Source organism: Coloeus monedula (genome assembly GCF_965178545.1).
Source record: "Coloeus monedula genome assembly, chromosome: 4".
In the NCBI taxonomy this organism is placed as follows: Eukaryota; Metazoa; Chordata; class Aves; order Passeriformes; family Corvidae; genus Coloeus; species Coloeus monedula.
In genome coordinates this window covers 27,276,918-27,300,430 of record NC_138784.1, presented here as the reverse complement: position 1 = coordinate 27,300,430, position 23,513 = coordinate 27,276,918, and the positions used below count along the sequence as shown (strand labels likewise).

Below are 23,513 nucleotides of genomic sequence, written 5' to 3'. Positions count from 1 at the left end.
ATATCAGGCTGTAACATCCAGCCACAATGAATCTGTAGATCTCTTGTGAAACAGTGAGTTTCAAGGACATAGACTGAGTAACCAGAAATTCTGAGGCTGCTTATAAGCCATAGAAGAAGATAAATACATTACAGTGTAATAATAATATAAAATTAAATAAGAAACTTTTAAAATTAAGAATGAATAGAACATTTATGTTCAGTGCACTTTTCTTAGTCCTTTTTTATGTTCTTATTGCTCCTCTTGAGTATGTTTGTGTCTGAACGTAAAAACTTTCTCCAAACCAGTTGCAACCAGTTTCTTCTCAGGTCATACGCTGCAGTTACAGCACAGTGTCGTGCTTATTGTACCCCAAGCTCTACTCTACAGATTCATATGACATAATTTCAGATGGGCTCATCTTTTCACTCCAGATCAAGTAAGAAGGAAAAGATGAGTAGAAAGGAGTGTTCTATTTTACAGAAATATTCTATGAATGTGAGGTGAATAAAAAATGTAAAGAAAAGCTATTAATATTATTCCAATCTGCTTGAGCATATATTACTAGATTCCTACCTAAGGAAAGAAAAGCGACTTATCATTGCATATCAATACAGATTTCTTCAAGAGTTATCAGAGTCATGCTTGTTAATGTTTAAATGATACCACAGAGCACCATGGTAACACATGTATCTAATCAATTACGAGATTTATGGTAAATTAACTGCTTTTTTTCTTCACACAATTTCAGTATTACTGCTGAAGAGAGCTGTTTGCATGAAGGACTTGGATACTGAAAATGTTTCTTACACTGCAGTCACAGGTGAAATCTCTGTTTTCTAAACTAAAAGTTGAATATTCATCTTTCCTTCCTTCTCACACTAATTTCTTTCTCTACCTGCTAGTAATTCTTTTGTTGTGTTATTTAAGTTAAAACAATATAATGGCTGCTATAATATGAATCAAAGTCACATTGTTTTGTACTGTGTAGAAGATGTAATTAGACCCTACTGGTCTTTGAAGACAAGAAAATTCCATTGAGTTGAAAATCATGAAGGAGAGTCCAGTTAGGCATTTTTTACCTTTCCTTGGAGGCAGAATTGAATTACAGCCAAAATCAGTGATCTTCACTACCATGCGATTGTCTACTACACAGTTTGTGGATTTGAGTCGACCATGGACTTCAGTTTTGCTTGAGTGCAGGTAAGACATCCCCTGTGGTTGACAATAAAAGACAAAGAAAGCACAACTACATGTGAGACACTCAGACGTTACCAGACTCAACAAGAATGTGAATATTAGCATAATATCTGTGCAAGTAATTAAATGGACTTCATCTGCAGTGTATATGCATAAATCATATTTCCCTTTCATATTATTATTTTACAAAGGAGACTTTCCAAGACATTAGGAACAGTCAATATTACAAAATAAGGAGATGGATCCTGTCATGGAAGGCCATCCTTCCTTTTAGTTAACAACAGTCTGACATGGCATCTTGGGTTTTGTCAACATTAGAACACAATTACGCAATTAAGGAAATGTATTTCCTCCCACAAAAGTTTTAATTTCACTTGCTATAAATGTTTTCTGGTAAATTAAATATAGATTTCTTGGAATGTCACACAAAGAAGTGCTTCCAACTACATGTTCATCCAACAGACACAATAGGTGTGAGAGGAATTGCTCCTTATGTCTGTGAAGATCGCCATACACCAGAGACGTTATTTGAAACATTGCAGCAGATCCTCTAACTGCAAAGCAGAGGGCTCAAGAGCAGAGTGTTAGATGATGTACTAGGGCTTAGGTCAGACAGGGGATCAGACTAGACAGTCATAAAGGTCTCTGCTGACCTGACTGTTTATGGTTTTCTCTGTACAAGTCAATACATACCAGCTATCCATGAGCTAAACTTGAAGCGAGAATGAGGCCTGGCCAATGCAGTTTCATCTTTATTTCCTGAGATTCAGACTCTTGACTCGCAACACACACAGGCATACAGAGATGTGTAGCTTGCCCCTTTTTACTCATGGCCTCTGAAATGATCTGATTTAGTCTAAGACACTTAAATATGGTGCAATACATAAGAAGGGGCTAGCACTGAGGCACAGCAGGACAAGAACATTAAGTGGGCATCAGCTCAAGAAGGGAGTAGGTATGCTAATTTGTACCCTCTTGCTATTATTTATTCTGTTTCATCTCACTCTTCTGAACTACTTAAACTCACACCTACTTATAGCCTACTGATGGTTGTTCTTCTTCCTATAGTCCTCTTTGTGCTCAGTATATGAAGTGCAATCTATATCCTGTGGAAGCCAGAACAGGTATGTAATATCTGTTTAGTTTCTTCTCTGAATGATCTCCCACTTAGACTCCTACATGTATAGCTCATCCTTTTGTGTAACTGGTAGATAGAATTTAATCAGTGTTACAGCTCATGTGGTCATAAATACACTGTATGCCATGCTGGGTTTTCTTTTCAAATACTGGGTTACCCATAATTGGGAATGGATCAGCAAATGCTGAGATCACTGAGAGATCACAAGAGATCACTGAGACATGAGCTGAGTTTTAGGCAGAGCAGATGTATGTCTGAGACACAAGCAGCCTGCAAAAGATGCAATCTCTGAAGAATGTTGTTGGACTGGTTATCCTGTACCTATCTAGACCATGCCAAATTTACAGAGTGTGCGCACACTATACCCAAGGAATGCATTTCTTGATTAGGCAGATTTTAGCATGCAGCCCTCATGACGCTACCCAGGATGTTTTGCCTGTTTAGGCCCTATTTTTGTTTTAGGCCCTATTTCCTCCAGCAGCATCTTCTTCCAGCTCCTGTTTTCATTGGCCACAAAATATTCCCATTGCAGAATTCCCAGTTAGTATCAGGATCAAATGACAGGCAAAGGTAATTTAGATTTCCTTATCCCAAGGCTTTCTTGTTAACAATTTCTGGAGGCAAAGGTCTTATAGACATACCTGATAAAATTTTCCTCTTTCCTTCCCATTATCCTATGCACCTACCTGAAAACACAGAACCTATTAAGAACCCACAATGTGATTTTCAAAATTTATAATGACTTTCAGTACAATAGTTTCAAATACTTGAGGATTCTTGTAATCTCTGCTCTGGAGCTCTGAACCTTTAGTTCTGACTGACAATCCTTTTTCTGGCACAATGCAAGAATATTACAATCCCTTGCACAATATCCTGCAGCAGCCACTTATTTAATAAATAGCATTGCAACTACAGTGTATGCACTAGTAACTACAAGGCTTGATTACTGCAATTCCCTCTCAGCAGACCTTTCATCAGAGTTCTTTGGTCACATGTAGCCAAATCCGTGTAGCTACAAGCTGGTCCTATCAATCCTAGAGGCAGCTATGATAGCAAAAAAAAAAGGGGGAGGGGGAAGTAAATGGAGTAGATTTAGGGCTTCCTCTTTGGCCACCCCACCTTCTCTATTGAACTAGAGACCGCTCCAAGAATAGTCATCACTTTGCTGCTTGTACCAGGGAATACAAGTGATCCAACCTTTGTTCAGAAAAAGATGCAGCAGCTTCTTGTGCCAGATGAAGAGCAGGCATAGTATGAGGACTGTTTGGGCCATAGTAAAAGCAGAGTGTATGAAAATGGTGGCATGGAGAGGGAGACGCATCTCAAAAGGAAGGCAAAGAAACTGCTGCACCTGGTCATAGGTATTTTAACAGCCTGGAGAGCTGTGGCTGGTCTTGAAAAGGGTAGATACTGAGAGAGGAATTGGAGCTGAGAGGCCATGAAATGACTTCTTTAAAAAGAAAAGCAATTCAAGTAAATATAGACAGGATGCTTGGAGGTTTAGAACATATGGTTTGGAAAAAGCAATACAAGAATTTCATGGAAATGTCTAGGTCCCAGAAGCTTCACCACAGTATCAAATCAAGGAATAGGAGAGGTTGGCAGATCATCCAAATGACAGTAATTTTCCTCATATTCCTAGGTACATACAAGTTTTCATGAAGAGTTTGTGAACCATCTCTACTAACTAGCTAATAATGCTGAGGAGCCATTCCACATAATGGATGCTGTGTGCCAATCCAGCCTCAAGTGCCACATCCCCTTTACCAATGGTGCAGCAAATGACTGGCTGTGAATTCTCAGTACGAGTGCAGTCATTGGGCATTTGGTCACTTTTTCAGAGGGACTGGGATTTCTCTCTCCTCATAAACAGAGACAGTACTAATCCTTATTTTCTAAAGAAACATCTGAAGGTGAACTGCAAATAGTTAAATACCCTGGGTTTTGATATGTTTTAAGGAGGAAGGGAAACTCCTCTGCTGCTATTTAAAATGAAACTTCATGCTGAACATTAACTGAACTTGAAAGTCATTAACAAGGCCAACAAACTGTGACAATTTGGATTAAGGGGGCTTTAATAAAGCACAAGATTTTCAATATCTCTTTAGAACAGACACAGTGGAGTCATTCATTGTGGAGACCAAATCTGAACTGGTGCATGTAGGGAAATAGGAGGACCATCCAACTGCAAACCAGCAATAGGAAAAGAAGAGCAGCCAAGCACTAGCAAAAAGAAGTGATTCTCTACATTATCTGTAGAGGTATAATGAATTATTACACCAGTGAATTACAAAGGCTCCTTAACTACTAACTGAACAGTTACAAGTCTCTAATGTAGAATAGAATTTCCTTTACTATGCATATTGATTTTTCCTACCACAAGGACCTAAAAGGCAAAGATCTGTTGAAAGCTACTGAAAACCAGCTTGGTTTCTGTACAAGATTAATTTCTTCCCTCTCAAACTGCTTGAAATGGATAGCTGTAGTGAGAAACTAGACTTCCTCACTCTAGTGAGAAAATCAGGATGGTACATAAACAGATTGTTTAGAAAAAGTTGATCCCATCTCTGGATACATATTAGAATAATTCCATGATTTGAAAAAATACAGTTTTGCTTTGTATGCTTTACCTGAGGCCACAAAGCAGTGTGTTTTGAGGAGCTTGTGACTGCATAAGCCCTAGTTATTAAAACCATTGGTCAGCAGATTGTAACCCTCTGATCTTTGGGCCACATTTCTTTGGGGTATACTTTATTTGTTTATTTATAAATAGCCCAAAGCCAGTTCTGGTCCCTATTTCCTCCTTCAGTCTGAAAGCCAGTGGCTTCTCCTGCCTCAGATACCTGTCCCCAGAGGAGAAAAGACTGGAAAGGCATACAGCTCTAAGAAAGAAGAAGACCTTGAGAGCGACACTCCTCTGAGGATCAGCTTTGTAAGACAGGACAGGTTGATTAACATTGCACCATCAGCAGTCCACTTACCTTGGCAATATCATACATGACGGAGATTTTAAATTCCCAGTCCATGAACGTGCCATCAGGGTAGGATATTTTATCATTTAAAACATCCTGTGAAGAGAAGTTTTTCAGGGAAAAAGCAGAAGATGAGATATGGGTATCCAAGTTGCACACCTTTCAACCAGCAACTTTGTTTTTTATAGAGAGTACATGCACTAGAACAGAAGTTGAATCAAAAAAACAGGGAATATTAAATATATATTAAGTTTACACAGAGCTAGGAAAGAGGGTTTTGTGCAATTAAGAATAGGTTGTGAATTTGGTCTTGAAAACAAGTCTTTAATAACACAAAATAGCTGAGAAACAAATGGTCAAGTTGTGCAAGAGGAAGGGAGAGGATTTTCCATGTTTTGTGCTCACAGTCCATTTCCCACCAATTTACTCCTAGCCTTACAAGTTCAAAGTAAACTGTTGCTTTATCTATGCCTGCCAGTCATTTACAGTTCTTTCAGCCAGGATGACATCCATTGCCAGAAGTAAACTTCCATGAGTATGCCAGTTTACCAGAAAATAACTTAGAGAGAACAATTATTTTGCTGCCTTGCTGTGAGTTTGTTCCAGAGACCACTGCTACTGATGACAGTCTTTGTATGATCACAGAAGCAGAGACAATATACACCCACAGAAGAGCTGATGATTATCACTTCATTATTAGCACTGAAATAATATTGGTAGTAATAAACAATAAGTCTTTCCATAATTTTGCCAGCATCAATTTACTACAATTTATCAGTTTCTTTTTATAAACAAAAATTAAGGGTTGTTGTCCCATATAATGCAGAACTTGCCATTTTTCTCCCTTACTAATACGGAATATATACTTTTTTCTGTCCTCACACACTCTGTGGTACATAAGCACATCAGCAGAGACAACAGCTACAGCTTGGAAAATAAAGAAAAAGTTATATCCCATATGCTTCCAATAGGGGAGACAATCAAATACTGGGTGTTGTTGTGTCCTGGGCCTGTACTTTTCCTTGGCTCCACCTCACCTCATCCTCTTGCTGCTGAGAACCATTAAAGTGACACAGCAGCACCTGGGGAGGGACGGAGAGAACCAAGCAAGGGAGAGGAAACCACCACTTGCTCAGTCCATGACTGCTGCATGAGGGCGAGATGGGGATTTCTTTCCTTTGAAATATGATAATTTTGGGGTAGAAGGAGACCTTTAAAACTCTTTACCCGCAGAGAACCTCTTTCGCAGTACTCAATCACCCCAAAGATCATGGTGTCTATCTTCACGGTGCCATAGAACTTCGTCAGGTTGTAATAATCAATCTGTAGGAGCTAGAGCAGAAACAGTTCATCTGTTTTTAAAAGCAATCATTTTTCATACAGAAACACAGTTCATGGATATTTGTGTGACATGGTTTTTTTATCTCAGGCCCTGATAAGATGTATGAGTTTCCCTTAAACCAGAGTGTATTAAGGCACTGAGTGAAGTACTTCAAGACATTTGTCATTCCAGAGCCTTCTGGATTAGGGAGATAAGAATGGCTGCTGTTGGATACTGCAAGCTAATTCCAGAGCCCATTATAGTATCTATTATTGCCTCTCTATCAAACCTCCCAGCTGACCAGAATAGCCATTGTGAGTGACAGAATGTTGTGAATCAGTCAGTAAATGAGCAAATAATAAAAATTTAATGATGCTGCATGATATTATGGACTTCGTCCATTTAAATAGACAACTGTAGTTTACTTTGAGGTATTTTTAGAGTTTATTGAATTCACAATATAGCAGTGCTGTGTAAAAGGAAAGCCATTCAAAACAAGATGCAGTACTGCAGCCAAATTAATCTCCTGTGTTGAAAGAGTATGTATGCAGAAGTCAGCAGAGAGTAACTTATATTTAAAGAGCGGCACTTGGCATTCAATAATAAGATTTAACTACAGCATTCTGCTACTGATGAATTAGCATGATATGAGCCAAAAGAGTCCAGTGCTTTTTAGCATCAGCTATAAAAATTGATTTAGTAAGGCCATATGACAGCACATGAATTACTTCATTCATCCTCAGCTTGACTGGCACACAGTTCAGACTCTGAAGTGGTGATGAGATCACATAACAAAGATAAAGTTCATCAAGCAATATCCTTTGAGGAACTCATTACCTGTCCACCTCACAAACATGCACAAACATATGGCTGTTGGAGTTGACAGTGGAAAGCAATGACTTCACTCATAGACTCCATCCCACCCTGCTGTGTGCAGTTCCTATGTGCAACAGTTACCTTGTTTAGTTCTATTTTTTGCTTCTCTGAGAAATTACCATCACTGTTTTTGAGATCCTTTAGGATCACCACCTGAAGGAAAAATACCAGTGCAGAAAAAAATCATAGGTTTAGTACAACAGCAATTCATGTTTCTTTTCCAAGAAATGTCCATACAAAGAAATACTTCAGAAACACCTGCCTACTGCTTCACTGTTGGAGTTTCAGTTAATCAGCTAGTAAGTACTGGAGCTATACTTTCTTCAAAGGATTTAGATCTAATAACTGTGCAGATTTTAACTCAACAAGAATATTCTTCAGTCAGGCAGACAGCTCTACTGAATGCACAAGAATTGCCATGTAAATGGCCTGTCCTCCATTAACCTGTTCATCTCTTCAGTACCAAAATGTATCACATTTCTGGTCCCTATGTTTATGCTTCTGTGCTCCTAGGCTAGAGGTTCATGGAGTCTAATATTTAGCCTTCTGTCAGTAAACAAAATACAAAGCAGCTGACAGGGAACAAATGCCTTACTCCTTCCGTAAGAACAAACCATTTTGCAAGGTCAGGGGAGGTGGAATGACCTCCCAAAAAGTGCCCTCCTAAAGGTGAGGAAGGAAGCATGGACACTGCAGTCAGGTTACCTTCTTGTCATACTTGCCCTGGCGCAGTCTCTGGGTGGTGTCACGTCTCTTATCTTCATCAATCTGAGAACAAAGAAGAATAATTAACTTGCAATTATCACGTACTCCCCACTTGACAGGTCCAGAGAGATTAGTAATGTCTTTGTGTACCACACAGAGAAGCTTAAGCCTCTCTCTCTCTAAGGAGGGTCACTACACGCCACAGAAAGTGTGGGACATCCATGCCACTCCCAGGCCCTCCACCTGCTGTTTTCATGCTCTTGGGCATTACAGAGGCATAACAAAGCACTGGGAAATCATTTGTAACAGAGACTGGAAGTCAATACCCAGCCCATTCCTCCATCACAAAATGAGCTTTCCTGATGGGAAGAGGTATATTCTATTAGTGAGCAATAGATGTGGAATACTCTCATTTTCTTCAATATAGCAAGTATGTTTAAAAAAAAAAAAAAAGTTAACAGATCCTAGTCCTACCAGAGCCATAGGGTGCTGTAGTCAGAACATGTCAAAACCCCAGCATTGATGGTCTTTAGGAGACAGAATCCAAGACCCAGCTTTGGGCATTGTGCTTCTCTTACCTTCAAACTAACATGACTTGTCTCACTGGTCTCCAGAGGCAAGATTTCCTCAGGTGGTATATGGGACCATTTCTTCCACCGGCGCTCATTATCTCTCCTGTACTTCCTGAAGAACAAGAGAAGTGTTTTGGAATATCCTCCCAGTGAACCGAAACCCACAACAGGAGATTAGGACAGGGAAGCATCTAGTGTCAGGATGACACAAGGATGGTGTGTCAGGCTGATGAGACTTGAGCACAAGCCCTGTGGCTCTCATCCAGTTTGATTTGATACACTTTAATTCCCCTAGCTTTGGGAAAGCCTAAATGCTCATTCAGTTCTATAGCAGAACAGAACAGATTTAGCAGAACAACTGCTAGGCAACTGCCAGAGTCTCGGGGTGATCAGAAGAATTCAAAGCATAAAGGGCCACCTGGATTTTATATAGTTTTCTCCTCCATGTTATTGAATGTACTTGGAAGAGAGGTCCCACAAACAAATGCAAGCCAAAGGAAGTCCTGCCATCAACAGTGGATAGTTAGAAATGGTGTGAATGCAATGCCAGGAGAGGAGGTAACAACAGTGTTGAGATGAGGTGCCTCTTTGTGGGTGTCTCTTGTATTCTGCACATTTTGTAAAAATGAGGGAAGAGTCCTTGGAAACGGGAGAAAGAAACTGCTGTCTCCCCTGCAAAAATTCAGAGCGAGCACTGTCTTGTCTTAGAGAAAAGCTACAAGACAGCTACTGCTCATCAACTTACCTCCTAACTTGTGCAAGTCCTTCCTCTACTAAAAAAACCCTCAGGCCTGACTGGAGAGTTTGCAGGAGAATCCTAACACACTGATGACTGCTGGCAAAAAAAAAATATGGGCAGAACCCATACTATTGACTAATAACACAAATATTCCCTTTTTTGATACACTTTTAGCATCTATTTGCATAAGAAAAGGTAGAGCAACAATTGCAGTAAGAACTGTTTTTCTCCGTTCTAACTTGTAGAAAGGATTAGGATGCACTACAGTTCAAAGTGGTGTCAGCTGGTGATTAAGAACATTTCAAACTGAATTAGAATCTACTAGGTCTAATATTTAGTTATATGTTTTTCAGGATTTGGACTTTTCACTTTGCAGTCAGAACTACACAGGTAGCTGTGGAATGGTTCAAGTGTCCTAGAAACTTAGGAGATAAAGAAGGAATAATGAGGCATTTTGTTGATTTTTGTAGGAGTTTCTCTTCTCCTTTGCTTGTTAGGGGATAATCTTTGGCAGGAATTATATTTGAGAAGTTTGCTATTATTTTGACACTAAAAGTACAAGTTTTATTCTAAAAATGCTCAGAAATCTCTTCTATATTTGATGCTTGAGAATATCACAATGATATGTATACAATAATAATCTAATCACCTAAACAGAATCTTTAGATTTTATGCATCTGCAAATATGGAAAAATATAGAATCTTTTACAAGTCCATACTTTTTGTTTATTAATTTTCATAGGCATTGCAAACTTTACTGTCTGTTTATATGTTAGTGCTTAGACGTGGCAATGATTAGCTCCTACATATTTTGAGTACAACTGGATGTATAAGAATTGTGTATCCTTATCTTTGATTTTTCTCTCGCTTTAGTTAGCAAGGCAGATTGGTCTACTCAAAATAAGAAAGCCTGAGCAGCATCTGTTTCTAATAAACTTTTCTTAAGATCTGATTTTCTTGCTTTTTCTGAAGTTCTCCGATATGTAACAAAGATACAGAATGAAAATGGATGCACAATGAAAATGGTAAGATAATTTTTTTAAAGATTAAAGAAAATCATATACTTTGGAACTGTGGTGGAATTTCTTCCATCAAAAGGAGGCATCAATGATTTCTATTTCTTCTCTTTCCATAATGATAAAGCTGGACTGTGTTATATGCATGAAATTCCAAGCTGTTAGAAAAATTGTTATGTAGGGTTAAAAATTGTTATGGACTGTGTTGAAGGAATAGATCCATGCAATGCAAACACCAAAACCTCATGGTGTTTTGACTCCTACAGTGACTCAAGAGAAATACCACCTTCTAGATTGAACTTTTATGTCACCAATACATTAAAGAAATATAAGTGAATCCCAAGAAAGCCAAAGATGTGTAGTAAAGTAGAAAAATTCTGAAGATTGGTCTGAGACTTCTGTTTCTGTGTATATATAGGAAACAGAGCTTTTTAGCAGATGCAGGAACACTGAGCCTTGCTGCATCTTCTCCCTTATTAACCCATCATAACAACACTATGGATGCAAGCACTACTTGGCATATACCAAAGAGTTCACACCAGGGCCAACCTCATAGGTATGTAAGGTAAGCTAATGAATGGCTCTTCAAGGAGAGATCAGAGGCATTGTCCTAGTTGGAAAACTGTTCAAGGACAAACGAACAGAAAGCCAAAGGCTTTGGTACCTTAGAATCAGCAAAGAGATGATCAGAACCAGAATCACAATTCCCGTGAGTGTAAAGACAGCAATAGTCAATACGTGTGGGCCTGCAGAAAAGAAAAAATTAAATATAAATTACTTCATGGACGATGCTGAAAAGCAACACTGTATTTAAGAAATTACCTTCACACATGTGCAAATCACAGTAGCTGACCAAGGATACTTTTTGGTCACATCCAAATTGAGAGGTTTTGGTAAAGTCCAGCACTGCCTTGGGATGACACACACTTGCCTCTTTCAATGCCACATGAAGCATGACCCAGAGCAGTGCAGTCTTACATCCCCACCTGAGGCACAGGCAATCTGTAGGGACACCCAGGCAGTGGTGCTACTGAGTGGACTGTACTCTTCAGTAGGAAATTATAAATGCTATAGAGGGAAATTAATCTGGTGGCAGCACAAAGCCAGTAAAGTGTCCTTGGAAGCTGCCAGGTGCCAAACGGTTTGAAAATCATGTTGTTCAGGCATCTGAGGACTTAGACCCAAAAGCCACAGAGCACACAAAGGTTCTAATCCTGAGCAGGCAGACAGGATGAACAAGGCTGGGAACTGACTAAGGTTTTAATTTTGATTGCCTTACTGTGGAAAAGCAAACTGAAGCCTGTCTTGTATCTGTTCTTGGAACTCGGGGGTACTGGGAAGGAAAGTTGGTGGCCACCAACTTCCTTTGAAGAATAACAGGCCATTATCACAGAGCTTCAGCTGGTGGTCACATGTCTAGAGTGTACCTACTTTAATGACCAAGTGTCTCAGGCAAAAAAAGGAGGGAAGAATCCAGTTTTGCAGATTGCCATCTTGATTAAGGACAGTAGAAGAGCTGAGTTATTCAGATTTACTGAGGCTAATATACTTCTGTCTGTGCCCAGAAACAGAAATGAAGGCACACAGAAAAAAATGATCAAGTGTAAAAATTAGTAAATAAATAAAAAGCAAATTTATGCACAGTAGCTGCCTTCAGAATCAAGCAGCCAGTTGAGGAGGGATTTTCAACATACCAATTTTTGTGCCTGCATCTGACATAGGATTCAGTTTATGAACTCCTCCGGATTTTGGACCCAGATTTCTCCTTTGATTTTTCTTGTTTTGGGTATCACATCTACCCGCCTTCTCTCAGTATGTTCATCAGTCTAAGGGCTTCATGGTAATTTAGTATTAATCTGATGCTCTCTGATGAAAACCATCAGTACTATAGTTTCCCTCCACAAGTTAAGTCACCACTATAAAGTGAGAGATAAAAATGAGAATGTGCAAAGAAATTTTGCATGAAAATTCTCTGAAACTTCAGGTTTGTGAATTGTGGCTTGCATCTTAACAGTGAACAGATTATAGTTTCCCATGAAAGCGCTGTGGGACCGTAATTTCCCTTTCCTGAGGTTCTGCTACCACCTTCTGGCTCTTAGTCTTACAACAGGCAGAGGGAGAGTGCATCACAAATTAACTGGTCCTCTGGAACCAGAAACGTTTGTGTATTGAAGATTGATCTTATCCATGTTTAGAATGAGGATTAAAACTTTATGAATAAGGGGGAAATATGAATGAACCCCCTTTTTTTTTCACAGAATACTAGGAGGAAGACAGGCAGCAGAACTGGGTCAAGCTGTTCTCAGTTACGGCTTGGGAAGGAATAGGGCTCGGGTTGTCTGCTCTGTTCACCTACCTGGAGGAAAAAAGATATTCCAGGTTGGAAAGTTTTGACTGGCTTAAAAAAGGCACAGTGGTTACTTAAACTTTGACCATTCTCCTTTTGGGGGGGATATATTTATTTAGAATCACACTGAAGGAAGGTTTATTTTTTAAAAATGTTTAAAATAATCAAGTGCCTTTGGGAGGCAGTTTAGTTTAGTATGGCTTGGCCACAGTGTCAGGCTTCAGCTAAGCACTTGGTGTTAAGCTACTGACATTTGTAGACATTGGTTTTCTGCCATTCTCTCCCCCTCCCTCCCCTCCCCCCCCCCTTGTGCAGCAGCTTCAAACAAGGACATACTGAAGGGAATATCTGAAAGATATTTCGGATCCACCGAAAACACAGCATGTTGTGGGGCCCAAGGGATGGATGAGAATGGGACTGGAACAACACCAAAAAGACAGGAGCCAGAAAGCACAGAGCTCATGGAGCTGGTACAGGGAGACCCTGTGGCTGATGTGTGCAGTGTTGCAATCTCTGCACAGACAGGACTCACAGTCATACCAAGAGAGACCAGAGATTTGACCAGAGATGAAAAACGAAAGCTTCACTGAAATCCCTCTGCTCTTCCCAGAACTAACTGGAGTCTTATCAAAGCTGCTGCCTCCTCCTGGTAGCTCCCATGGGTACCTGGCAATGAACCACACTACTCCTGCCTCTCTTATGAGAGATAAGGCCTAATTTGAGTGCATCTGATTTACTTTACTGAAGAATAAAAATGTTTTAATCCATTTTACCACCTTACTGTGAAAGGACCCTTAGTTAGCAGAAGGTGTTTATCTCTCCAGTTATGCTTTACCTATTCCCTAACGGAGGCAAGCAGTACAGCAAATTAATGGGAAGCCTTTAGCGGAGACTTTTAACAGCAGCATCTCTGCATTCTCACTGATGGAATGACTCAGGTGAACACTAACCCACTGTGCACTAACCCTTGCAATTACTGCCACTGCAATAATTTTTATTCTGCATATCACACCCTGAAGCATATGCCCTTCCCTTGCTTGCCAAGCACCATGTGGCAGCAGTCTTAAAGGGGGAAACAATCTCAGTCTGATCAGACTGACAAGGCTGTACTCTGCTATGCTGAATGACAAGGGGCTTCATCCATTCTATCCAGGAGTCACCAAAAACTCAAAAGGAGGTGGTGATTTCTGGGATTTTAAATTTAAAATTTGGGTGTAAAAAGAGCCATAACCTAGTTTCCCCTGGTCCTTCTTCAGAGAGTCAGCTCTTCTCAGAGACTTCTCCAGAGAAGAACCCTGAATCTGCACAGTGCTGTGTCTTCTCCCCAGCTCCCTACAACAAGGATAAAGAGGCAAGCAGAAGCCACCATGCTCCATCAGAGATACAGAAATGCAGAGTCAGATAACTCATTATAATCTTAATTCTGCTGCCTTTCCTGAAGAGTCTTTCAAGCAATTCACACCACCACCATCTTCTAGTGAAGATTATTTGTTTGGGGGTGACTTCTTCTGAAACATCCCGTGGTATTCCCCTTAATCACTGGTACAGTATCAAGTTTACAAGAGACTTAGTACCACCACCTAAACAAAATAAAGGTTTCGAACTGGACTGGAGGCAGAGAACATGGAGGGATGAGGCAGGAGAAGGAAAGATCCTGTTCTGCACCCAGCTCCTGGCATCACTGGCTGGGAGCAGTGTGATGGTAGCATGCTGGATCACACAGCAGGTGGATCTCAGGACTGTGTGACTTGTCTTCAAAGAGGTAGGTGGTAGGTTTAATGGGTGTCTCACCAGTGCCTGGAGTATCACTGGGCAGCTTGTGGTTCTTCCAGATGAAATCCGGACTGTTAGTTGCCTCATGTGTCTTGTTGGTTTGAGTGTTGAAATACAGAAGAGGTTTGAACTACAGATGTAGGAGGGAAGAAATGCAGTCAGCAGCCATGCTCTCTCTCTTTTGTCCTGTGCTTCAGACTACCCTTAATAAATGTATTGCCCAAACTCAAAGTAATTTTCCTGCTACAGTGGTGCATTTCTCAGTGTAGCCATATGTTCGGCTGCCATATTCTTTCTCATTCATCCCCTCTCTCTGAAAATAAATTTACCAATCCCACGAAATACCAGCTGCACTTCACTTACTGAATCACCAGATTACATCAATCCTGTCAGTCTCCAGCACACCTCACATGACCCCCTTCTGGCACGCACAGCATGCCTTGGCACCCTACCACTCCTGCTGTAGTTATTTTCATCATTCTTATGCAATAGTGCAGGGCATTTTGTTTCTCCTTTCACACATAAGGTCAAACAGTTGCACTCTAGACATACATACATGATTTGCAGCCTGTGACGTGTACAGCAGGGTCAGATTGGTATCAATGTCTCCAAATTCATCTAGAGTTACAGGACCCACTACACCTGCAGACACGAGGAATTAGTCAGAAGGCTTGCATTTTCAGAAACACAAATACAGGGCAGGAAGGATGGGATAAATAAAAGGATTTCTGATACTTAGGATACTTTTCTTCTTCATGTATGTGCTAGATACATATCAGCTCAATGTGGCACTACTTCTCCTTTAATCCCACACTGCATTTTCTCTACAAAATCCAATAAAATGTGTTGCCCTGATTGCACTGAAGAAAAAAGTCTCCCTTTAGCTATAGGAAAATATATTTGTCAGATTTCTTCAGCATACCAAGAATGTCAGAGCCACCACCCTTGAAGAGACCACTTTAGAAGTGAGAAGCAAAATAGTCTGTTTCCACCTGCAGTTTGAATCTATCAGCAATAAAGGAAAGACAAGGATACTTTCATTCCCTTTACTCTTTTGAAAGCTCTAATAATAATGTTTTAACCATGTCCTTTTTGCCTTTAGCCTCCTACCTCTGTATGTCAGCAAATCTGCACATTGAGAAATTGCCTGTGTAGCACATTACAAGGATTTTAAGGTTGAACTTCCCAAATCCCTCAGCACAGCTTGACTTCACTCCCATGAAGTCAGCTGCCTCAACATAAGCACAAGCTTAGCCAATATCCACTATTCCTGAAAGTCTCACCTTCATTTTTCCCTTCTTTTTTCACAGGAGGGTTTTTTGATCAGCTTCAGATTGCTGAACCAAAATAATGCTGATACTGAACTTAGGAGAAATAGAACAAGTCATCATCAACAGCAACAAAAGGCCAATTACCTTCTCCCTTTTCACATCAAAAACTGATGCTAACTTTTTCATGGTCCACCTTCTTAATATCAAAATAATTACTGTAAGAAATCCCTACTGTACCAGACTCCATCACAAGAAAGAATGAAGGTGATTCAACACCTATCACTTTTAGGATTTTTTTTTTTTTTTAACTAAACCTATAAATTATGACAAGCATTACAGTGCTGTATTCTGGATGACTAAAAGTTTGTGCAACTTAACTTTCAAACTTAAACTAAAGAGATGAGTTTACTGATATTCAGAAAGGGATGCTGTCTCCAGGAGGAATTAGTAAACCGTATTTTGCTAGGTATGGGATACCATGGTTAAAGCAAAAATAAGCCTGGAACCTTTTCTATCTTAGGAAAATCTGGGAAACTTCTACCCACATATTTGCTGAATATAGGTGGGATATATACACAAAACTTTCAGTCATCATTTTGGTGACTGAAACTGGGACTATACTCCCAGAGAGGTAATGTTTTCACTTCTTTGTGTAAGTTTTGCCTCTGCCTTTTCCTAATGATTGAATTCTGTTATTTTAAGCCCATGGCCTACAAAACAAAAGCCCACCAGTGCTAGAAAACCTGTGAGAGGAACAAGAAAGTTGACTAAAAAGAGCAACTGACTGCCAGCTGGCCTAAACCCACACTGCAGGCACCCAGGTCTACATGGTTTTGTAAACTGAAAAAGGTTGAAACTACTTCATTAAAGCTTAGCCAAGTGATTTCAGAGTCATTTTGAACATCAAATACTGAAGATAACATCCTTGTAAAAATTATATAAAAAGAAAAAAGACTGGGAATAAAACTCATTGAAAGGCTCAGACTTGTTTAGTGTAGAAGTGACTTATCTTAAGAGTGTTTAAAATCAAATTTGTTTCCCCTCATCAATTTAGTGAACCCTGCACAGGACTGTACTTTTTTTACCTTCAAAAGTGGTATTTCGGAATTCAGTGATTAAACTGAGAGATGACACTGGGCTCTGGGAGACGACAAATTTCTTGAGACTATGTCCAAACAGCAACACTGCATTAAAATAGCCAGCAAGAAAGTCATCTTCCATCTAGAACAAAAGAAAATAAAAAATGGCTGTTTGAGAGTTCATGTTTCTGCCATAAAGCTACAATAACTTTGATTGGCTCCATTTGGCAGAAACTCCAGCATGGAAGACCAGAATCTGCTGAACACTGAGTGAGTAGATGGTCAATACTACATCAGCATTGTCACTTCAAAAAATAAAGGTAAACAAAATATATTTTTGATGTATGAAGACAGGGAGGTGCTGAAAGAGGCCAATGTAAAGGTCTGTCATGCTGATCCTCGTGCAAAGGATTCAAGAAATCCTACACTGTAGGTTCTTGGCACTTCCAACTTGCTCAGTGTGTCCCAAAGACCCTGGCTTTGGATTAAAGTTTCTGTGCAGATAATTCAGTGTGCTGCCAGCAAGTTTGGGCTTCCAGGTGGCCACAGCTAAAGGGCAAGGAGCTGTGCCAGAATTTCCAGCAGCCTGCCATAGAGCTGGCACCCAAAAAAACCATTGAGCCCAGGCTGGGGGATCTAGAAGCCCTGTAAATCCAGCCAGAAGCTTCAGGCTGCCTGCTGGAGAGCTGAAGCTCGAAGCCAGAAATCTTGGGAGGAACTCTACATGAAGGACCTGGTTCCTGGGCAGACGGCAGGAGTATCAGTTTCACTAAACAGATGCAGCATATTCATAGTTTCTGCTTTTCTGGAAAATAATCAAAATACTTATTTCCTACAGAAAAAAAAGGTTCCTGTTTTTGAAGTTTATCTGGAAAGCCGCTGGACAGAACTGGTCGTCATCTCTTAGACATATCTGCACAGAAAAATTAGTCAACAATTATTACTTCTGAACTTTCCATGCTCACATCTCAGTCACACATATAGATCTTTCTTGAGTGATGCCTTGCAGTTATGTGTAAGATTTTCAGCCACTCAGATGTGGAGCTGGAATACCATGTGTAAGTCTCCCTCATGCCCCGTGAACATGACACTTGCAGAACAAATTAGAAGTCTGAGTTGAACTTCACAAAGCAGGAATATGACAGGCTGCAGATTTGCCTTATGATACTATATTTTTACATCATTACAGCAGGGCAAAATTTCATCCTGCAATAATATAAGGAAGTATCAGCTTAGAAGCATGACAGGGGATGATTACAGCTGCATTTTTAGTTTTCATTTCCTAGTACATGAACATGAATGAACTGAATGCAATAATCAGATATAAAATAGTGTTCTTACCAGGATGTTTTCCTCAGTCTCACTGTAGTCTCTAATTACAGTATTGTAGCTGTAATTAGCTGGTGGCAGAGTCAGAACAAGTACATTGTGCATGTAGTCAGCTGAGATGTTCTTCCTGAAGTACACGTTACTGCAAAGCAAAGCACAAGAAACCCATGGACATTGAACAGTGGTATCCATGACAGAATCACTCCTCTGTTCCCAAGACCACTGTTTTTTAACAGGTTAAAACTAGTTCTAAAAATAAAATTTCATCATGCACAGCTCTTTATATCATTCATTCCCTGATGCCCACTTTTGTGCTTAAATATATTAAAAGGTAATACCAAGGCAGTCTGCCAATCTGACACTCAAAGGTTGTTGTGAACTACTGTTATTATTGTAACTGTTTGCTGTCCTGTTTATTTCCTCTTTTTTTTCAAGCAAAGTTTATATTTATTAAAACTCAGTTTCTCCTTGGAATCCACAATACTGCAATCATAGTTCCTTCATGTTACTCTGCCTGTTTCTGAACTCTTCTGCACTCTTTTTGCTTGTTCCTCTAATTTTGGTATTTTCTGCTAGAATTGAGCACAGCAGGAGTTGCACTAAAAGCATTTAACAGGAAGGAGTGAAACAATCACAGAGGTGCAGAGAGCAGATTATTGATTCATTTGTTTAATTCAGTGAGATAGGAAGATCAGAGGAAACTGTCAACTTGAAATCTCAGCTAAAACAAGCAGAAGATGTAGCTTTCAGGTATCTTTGGTTTCATCACCCTGACAGGCCATCTGGAAGTGCTTCACAGACTGGCCACCACCAGATTCACATGCTAAAGAGGAATTTAGCAATAGATATTAGTGTCAACTGTCAGCATCTGTCATTGCTGTGGCTAGATGGATAGAAAGAAAATAATTGTAGGAGCCTTCTCTCATTATTCATGTTTGATCATCGTTTTATTTTGTCAGTCAGTACTGTATTAAGACTTTTTTGGAAACCATGGGCTCTGCTCCATGGCCATCTGATTGGATTCTGACACCAGAGCCCTGTCCCTGCCTTTCCCTGAACCTTCTGACTTTTACACAGCACTTTTCACCCTCAAGAATTTCAAAATGTTTTTCATCCAGGCTTGGACTGAACTAGCCAGTTGAAAAGGAAACCTCATTAGATTCCACCAGACTGGATAATCCTCCAGCATCCCACCTTTCTTGAGGGAGGCTTAAAGACTGTGTTTGTGTCCTGCCTGCCAGACAGCTTAGAGCTGAAGAAAGTTTAAATCTATCACTGTTTCAGAGGCACTTCACTCCTGGAGAAGCACGGGACTTTGCCTACTCTCCCTCCTACAGCTTGAGTTTTCATCTAATACATCTGTCTGTATTTTGTTTGTTTTAAGAAGCAAATGTGATTGAGATACTCAGCAAAATAAGGGGTATGTAGAAAGTTTAAGAAGGGCAGCATATAAAACAGCCAGAGGCAGCTGGGTATATCAGAAGGATGCACATCACAGCAAAGAATCCCCTAATCACCCTCACCTATTGTAATACAACAATTCTACATACAACACCAGTGTTAAAGCACTCATATACACAGTTCCCATTGTGCATTTGCAAAGAAACAGGAGTTGAGGCCAGTTGCCTCAGGTAAAGCAACTGGGGATTCCTAGTGCCTGAATAAAATTGTGGAATGTCAGAAGCTCTTAGAAGCACTTCTGAAAAATAGATATGGTGAACCTGAAAGTGTACAGGATAGAGAAGATCCTGTTAGAACCTGAACCACAGAATTCAGTTTGGAACCAAAGGTTAAATCTCTGAAGTCATTAACCCAGAGTTTCTCAGAACTGACTTGTTACAGACAGCTTTAGACACAAGAGCTGGGAAGTCCAACTGGCCCTAGAAGGTCATGGAATCTTTTTGCTACATCAACAGTGAAGTAAGTAACATCAAAACATGGGCACACACATTTGCCTTGTTCCATCCTTGATCCAGCCATCCATCCAGCCATCCAATTGCACCACCAGCGCTGTCCCAGGTGATTAACTTTCTTCCAGACTGCGACATGCCATGGTAACTGGGGCTATACCAAAAAACCACCTGGTTTACGTATCTATGCTTAGTTGTACAAATGTGATCTCTGCTGTGTCACTTAGGTGTAGGGCCAGGGATCAGCTCTCAGTCCTCACATACAGCGAAGGCTTTTGAGGATACCATTGGTAAGGCCAGTTTATGTCAGACATCTTCTATAAAGATTTTTGTAATTAGCAATATTAAGAGGAAATTAAACAACAGAAAACTTGGGTTGTATACTAAGAAACTTCTCTGAGAAGTTATATTTCTGTGGTTATAAAGATGCCAAAAAGATGGCTGTAAAGTGCAAGAGTTATAAAGTGGGAGAATAGTTGTATCACCTAATTAATTTAAAGATTGAATAAATGGAGTCTAGAAAAATATACTGTAAGTCATATTTACATAATTGTCTGGTTGGGCAGAGTGTATGAAAAATGTACCATATCTCAAATGAACCATATCTCATGACCATTCTGACTTTGTGCTTCTCTCATGGTTTCCTGCACTGAGGAGCCCACAGGAGGATGTTAAAGCTACCTGCTCTGCCACTGCCTTAGAAAACTATTATATGAACCAAATGGGATTTTGTAGAGGATTTGCAGTGAATTAAACACTAAGCACCTTACAAAAATGGAAAGACATGAGGAAAGATGGCAATAGAAAACATTCTGTGAAAGAGCATTTCTTCAACAAAACAGTTCGACTCAGACTATTTCCATTATCTGTATCCATCAGCAAACTGCAGAGAAAAGAAGAAAAGTGAAGGTGATACTTTACTTGAAGAGATCTATCAGGATGATAATGATGTCATTATCCACTTTTTCCGTCCCTAGGTCTCTGCTGAGGTCCTCTGGAGAGCCACACATGATGATCACTACAGAATGGGCAAAAATGGAGACAGATTGGTGAGATTTACCGACAAGAAGAGGATGCTTGCCTCCTCCCCCATATTTGAGTAGCAGGCAATAGAGCAACTCCAGGCTAAGGCACATTATCTGTGCTGTACTGGGGCCCATGCACAGAGCTACAGCCTCTCTGCAGTGAAACCAGGATGTCTGAGGGGAAGTGGTAAAAAGTTCTTCAACACCTGCACCATTTTCTGTCTGATTGCACCAGAGCACTACCATTATCTCACTCAAATAAGCATTAGGAGTTGTGGTGCCATAACAGCTACTCACTATGAACACTTCCAGGTTAAATAGCCTTCAAGTAATGGTTTCATTAGCTTGCTTACTCTTGCACTCATTTGGCCTGCTGATGCCAGGTGCTTAGTCTTAGGAGAAGATAAAGTATTTATTCATTCATTTTTCTAGTTTAGATGAATCATTTCCAGAAGTGCCCCTTGATGGCAAAATGAGGTCCATAGATGTACCAGGGCTGCAAACACATGAATGATAAAGAGCTTGCAGTATCTATATTCTTGTAGTATTTAAAGCCCTTCTTAGGAGAAATTGTGATCCCTGGATTTCTGAATCTCTTACAAAATGGAGCTTTTGCCTAGATGGGATAATTTACCGCAAAATCTCCCTGGAACCAGGATATTCCCCTATATTTTATGAGGATGAAGAGAGGAATCTAGGAACTTTGCGCCATTTTATCTTTACATCCATGTAAAATGGTATATCTTTGTTTCCACCATTTCTGGTGAAAGGCTTTCCCTATAACCTAACTAAGGGGTGGGTTTGATTTCCTTGGAAATGCAACTCACTTGCAGGGACAGTGCAGCCTCAACCCCTCCTTACCATTGCTTTTCCGATTTGGATTTTTCACAGTCTTTTTAAGCAGCTCTGGAGTTCTTAAAATATCCTTGAACTTCAGTTTTTCAGAGAACTCTGTGATTCCAGCATCTAAAGCATTCATATACCTGGCACAAGGGAGCAGAGATATTGTCAGGAAATTGCTAACTCCTCACATTTTCCTAAATCAGCCACAGTGCAAGAGAGGCTGTTCAGAGCACACAAGAATGTTTATAAGCTGGTATGAAATCTTTTCTGCAGCAATAAAAGTGAGAAAATCAATACCTGGCATGAAAGATGCAGAAATGCTTGGAAAGTCAACCAGAGGTATTTGAGCATGGTTGTACAAAGGATGGATTTGGAAAATGCAATGATGTAATAAGACATTAAAAATTAAGGGAAAAAAATCAGAGATATGGGGAAATTCCAGGAAGCTCTGCTATTTAAGACATCAGTGGTAATGTTAGAAAGCACATGTGAAGGTTCAAAGGACTAAACAGGAACTAGAAAGAACGGAGATAAAAACCACACGTACCCTGACTGTGAGAGAAGCAAAGTAAGAAAAGTAATAACAAAAAACCTATATAGAATCAGTTAAAACTCGAAGGGAAAAATGAGCTCAGACAAAAAAGCAAGCAAGTAAAAGTTTGCTAAAAGATTAAGGAAAAACAGCCAACTCCTGAATCCTACTATTGCTTCAATATGTTGTTTCTGAGAAGAGATATTCTATCTGAAATAAAGTTAATGCAGAGGGAAAACCAAAAGAACTCTCTTTGTTTTCAAACTACATAACCTTTGATCTACCAGCACTGAGATCTCAGTCATATGAGTTACTAAATACCTTCTGCTTCCTTTTTTTTCTTTTTTTTTCAGGAACAGAATGATTAACCATTAATTTTCAGAAACATTTGCATAGTTGAAACATAACCTGATTTTGCTATCAGTGTGGGTATTCACTTATTTTTATATGTATATAGGAAAAACAATTAGTTCATGCAGTAATACTTGTGCTTTAGAGAAAATGGATCTTCCTAAATTAGACTGTTCAAAAACCTTCACATTGACAGTTTCTATTACGGCAGAATGAGATGCATTTTTACAACTAAATTAGGATGAAAGGTGGGCAGAGATACAAAATTAATATTTTTTTTGTTAATTCAGCAATAAAAGGGCTTGAACAATTCTGAAGTCATAAAGAAGGTCCTGATCAGAAGCATTAAAAAAGGTGAAATAAGAAACACTTGGAAAGGTCAGAAATAACTTCCATGCAATTATTTCACTGCAAGGTACGAAACCTGCAGAATTAAAGGGATTTAGCTAAAGTGTTTATAGTGCATTGGCAATTACAGCTGCAAACATGGAGGAATGGGATTGTAGTAAGAGATGAGCAAAGTGCACTGATATTT

The 23,513-nt window shown here is 39.7% G+C and overlaps 1 protein-coding gene across 1 annotated transcript in view; it reads right to left on the bottom strand.

The window, feature by feature from the left end:
- Positions 1 to 23,513, bottom strand: part of GUCY2C (guanylate cyclase 2C) — a gene marked incomplete at both ends in the record, with an annotated part of 43,635 nt that overhangs the window by 14,388 nt on the left and 5,734 nt on the right. Inside the window, 13 exons of the mRNA XM_082280630.1 lie at positions 1,062 to 1,194; positions 5,299 to 5,385; positions 6,517 to 6,621; positions 7,568 to 7,639; positions 8,192 to 8,254; positions 8,770 to 8,875; positions 11,183 to 11,264; positions 14,657 to 14,768; positions 15,195 to 15,280; positions 16,995 to 17,130; positions 18,330 to 18,459; positions 21,149 to 21,245; positions 22,114 to 22,235. Of these exons, the coding sequence (XP_082136756.1) occupies positions 1,062 to 1,194; positions 5,299 to 5,385; positions 6,517 to 6,621; positions 7,568 to 7,639; positions 8,192 to 8,254; positions 8,770 to 8,875; positions 11,183 to 11,264; positions 14,657 to 14,768; positions 15,195 to 15,280; positions 16,995 to 17,130; positions 18,330 to 18,459; positions 21,149 to 21,245; positions 22,114 to 22,235 (1,331 nt within the window). The remainder of the gene's footprint in view (positions 1 to 1,061; positions 1,195 to 5,298; positions 5,386 to 6,516; positions 6,622 to 7,567; positions 7,640 to 8,191; positions 8,255 to 8,769; positions 8,876 to 11,182; positions 11,265 to 14,656; positions 14,769 to 15,194; positions 15,281 to 16,994; positions 17,131 to 18,329; positions 18,460 to 21,148; positions 21,246 to 22,113; positions 22,236 to 23,513) is intronic.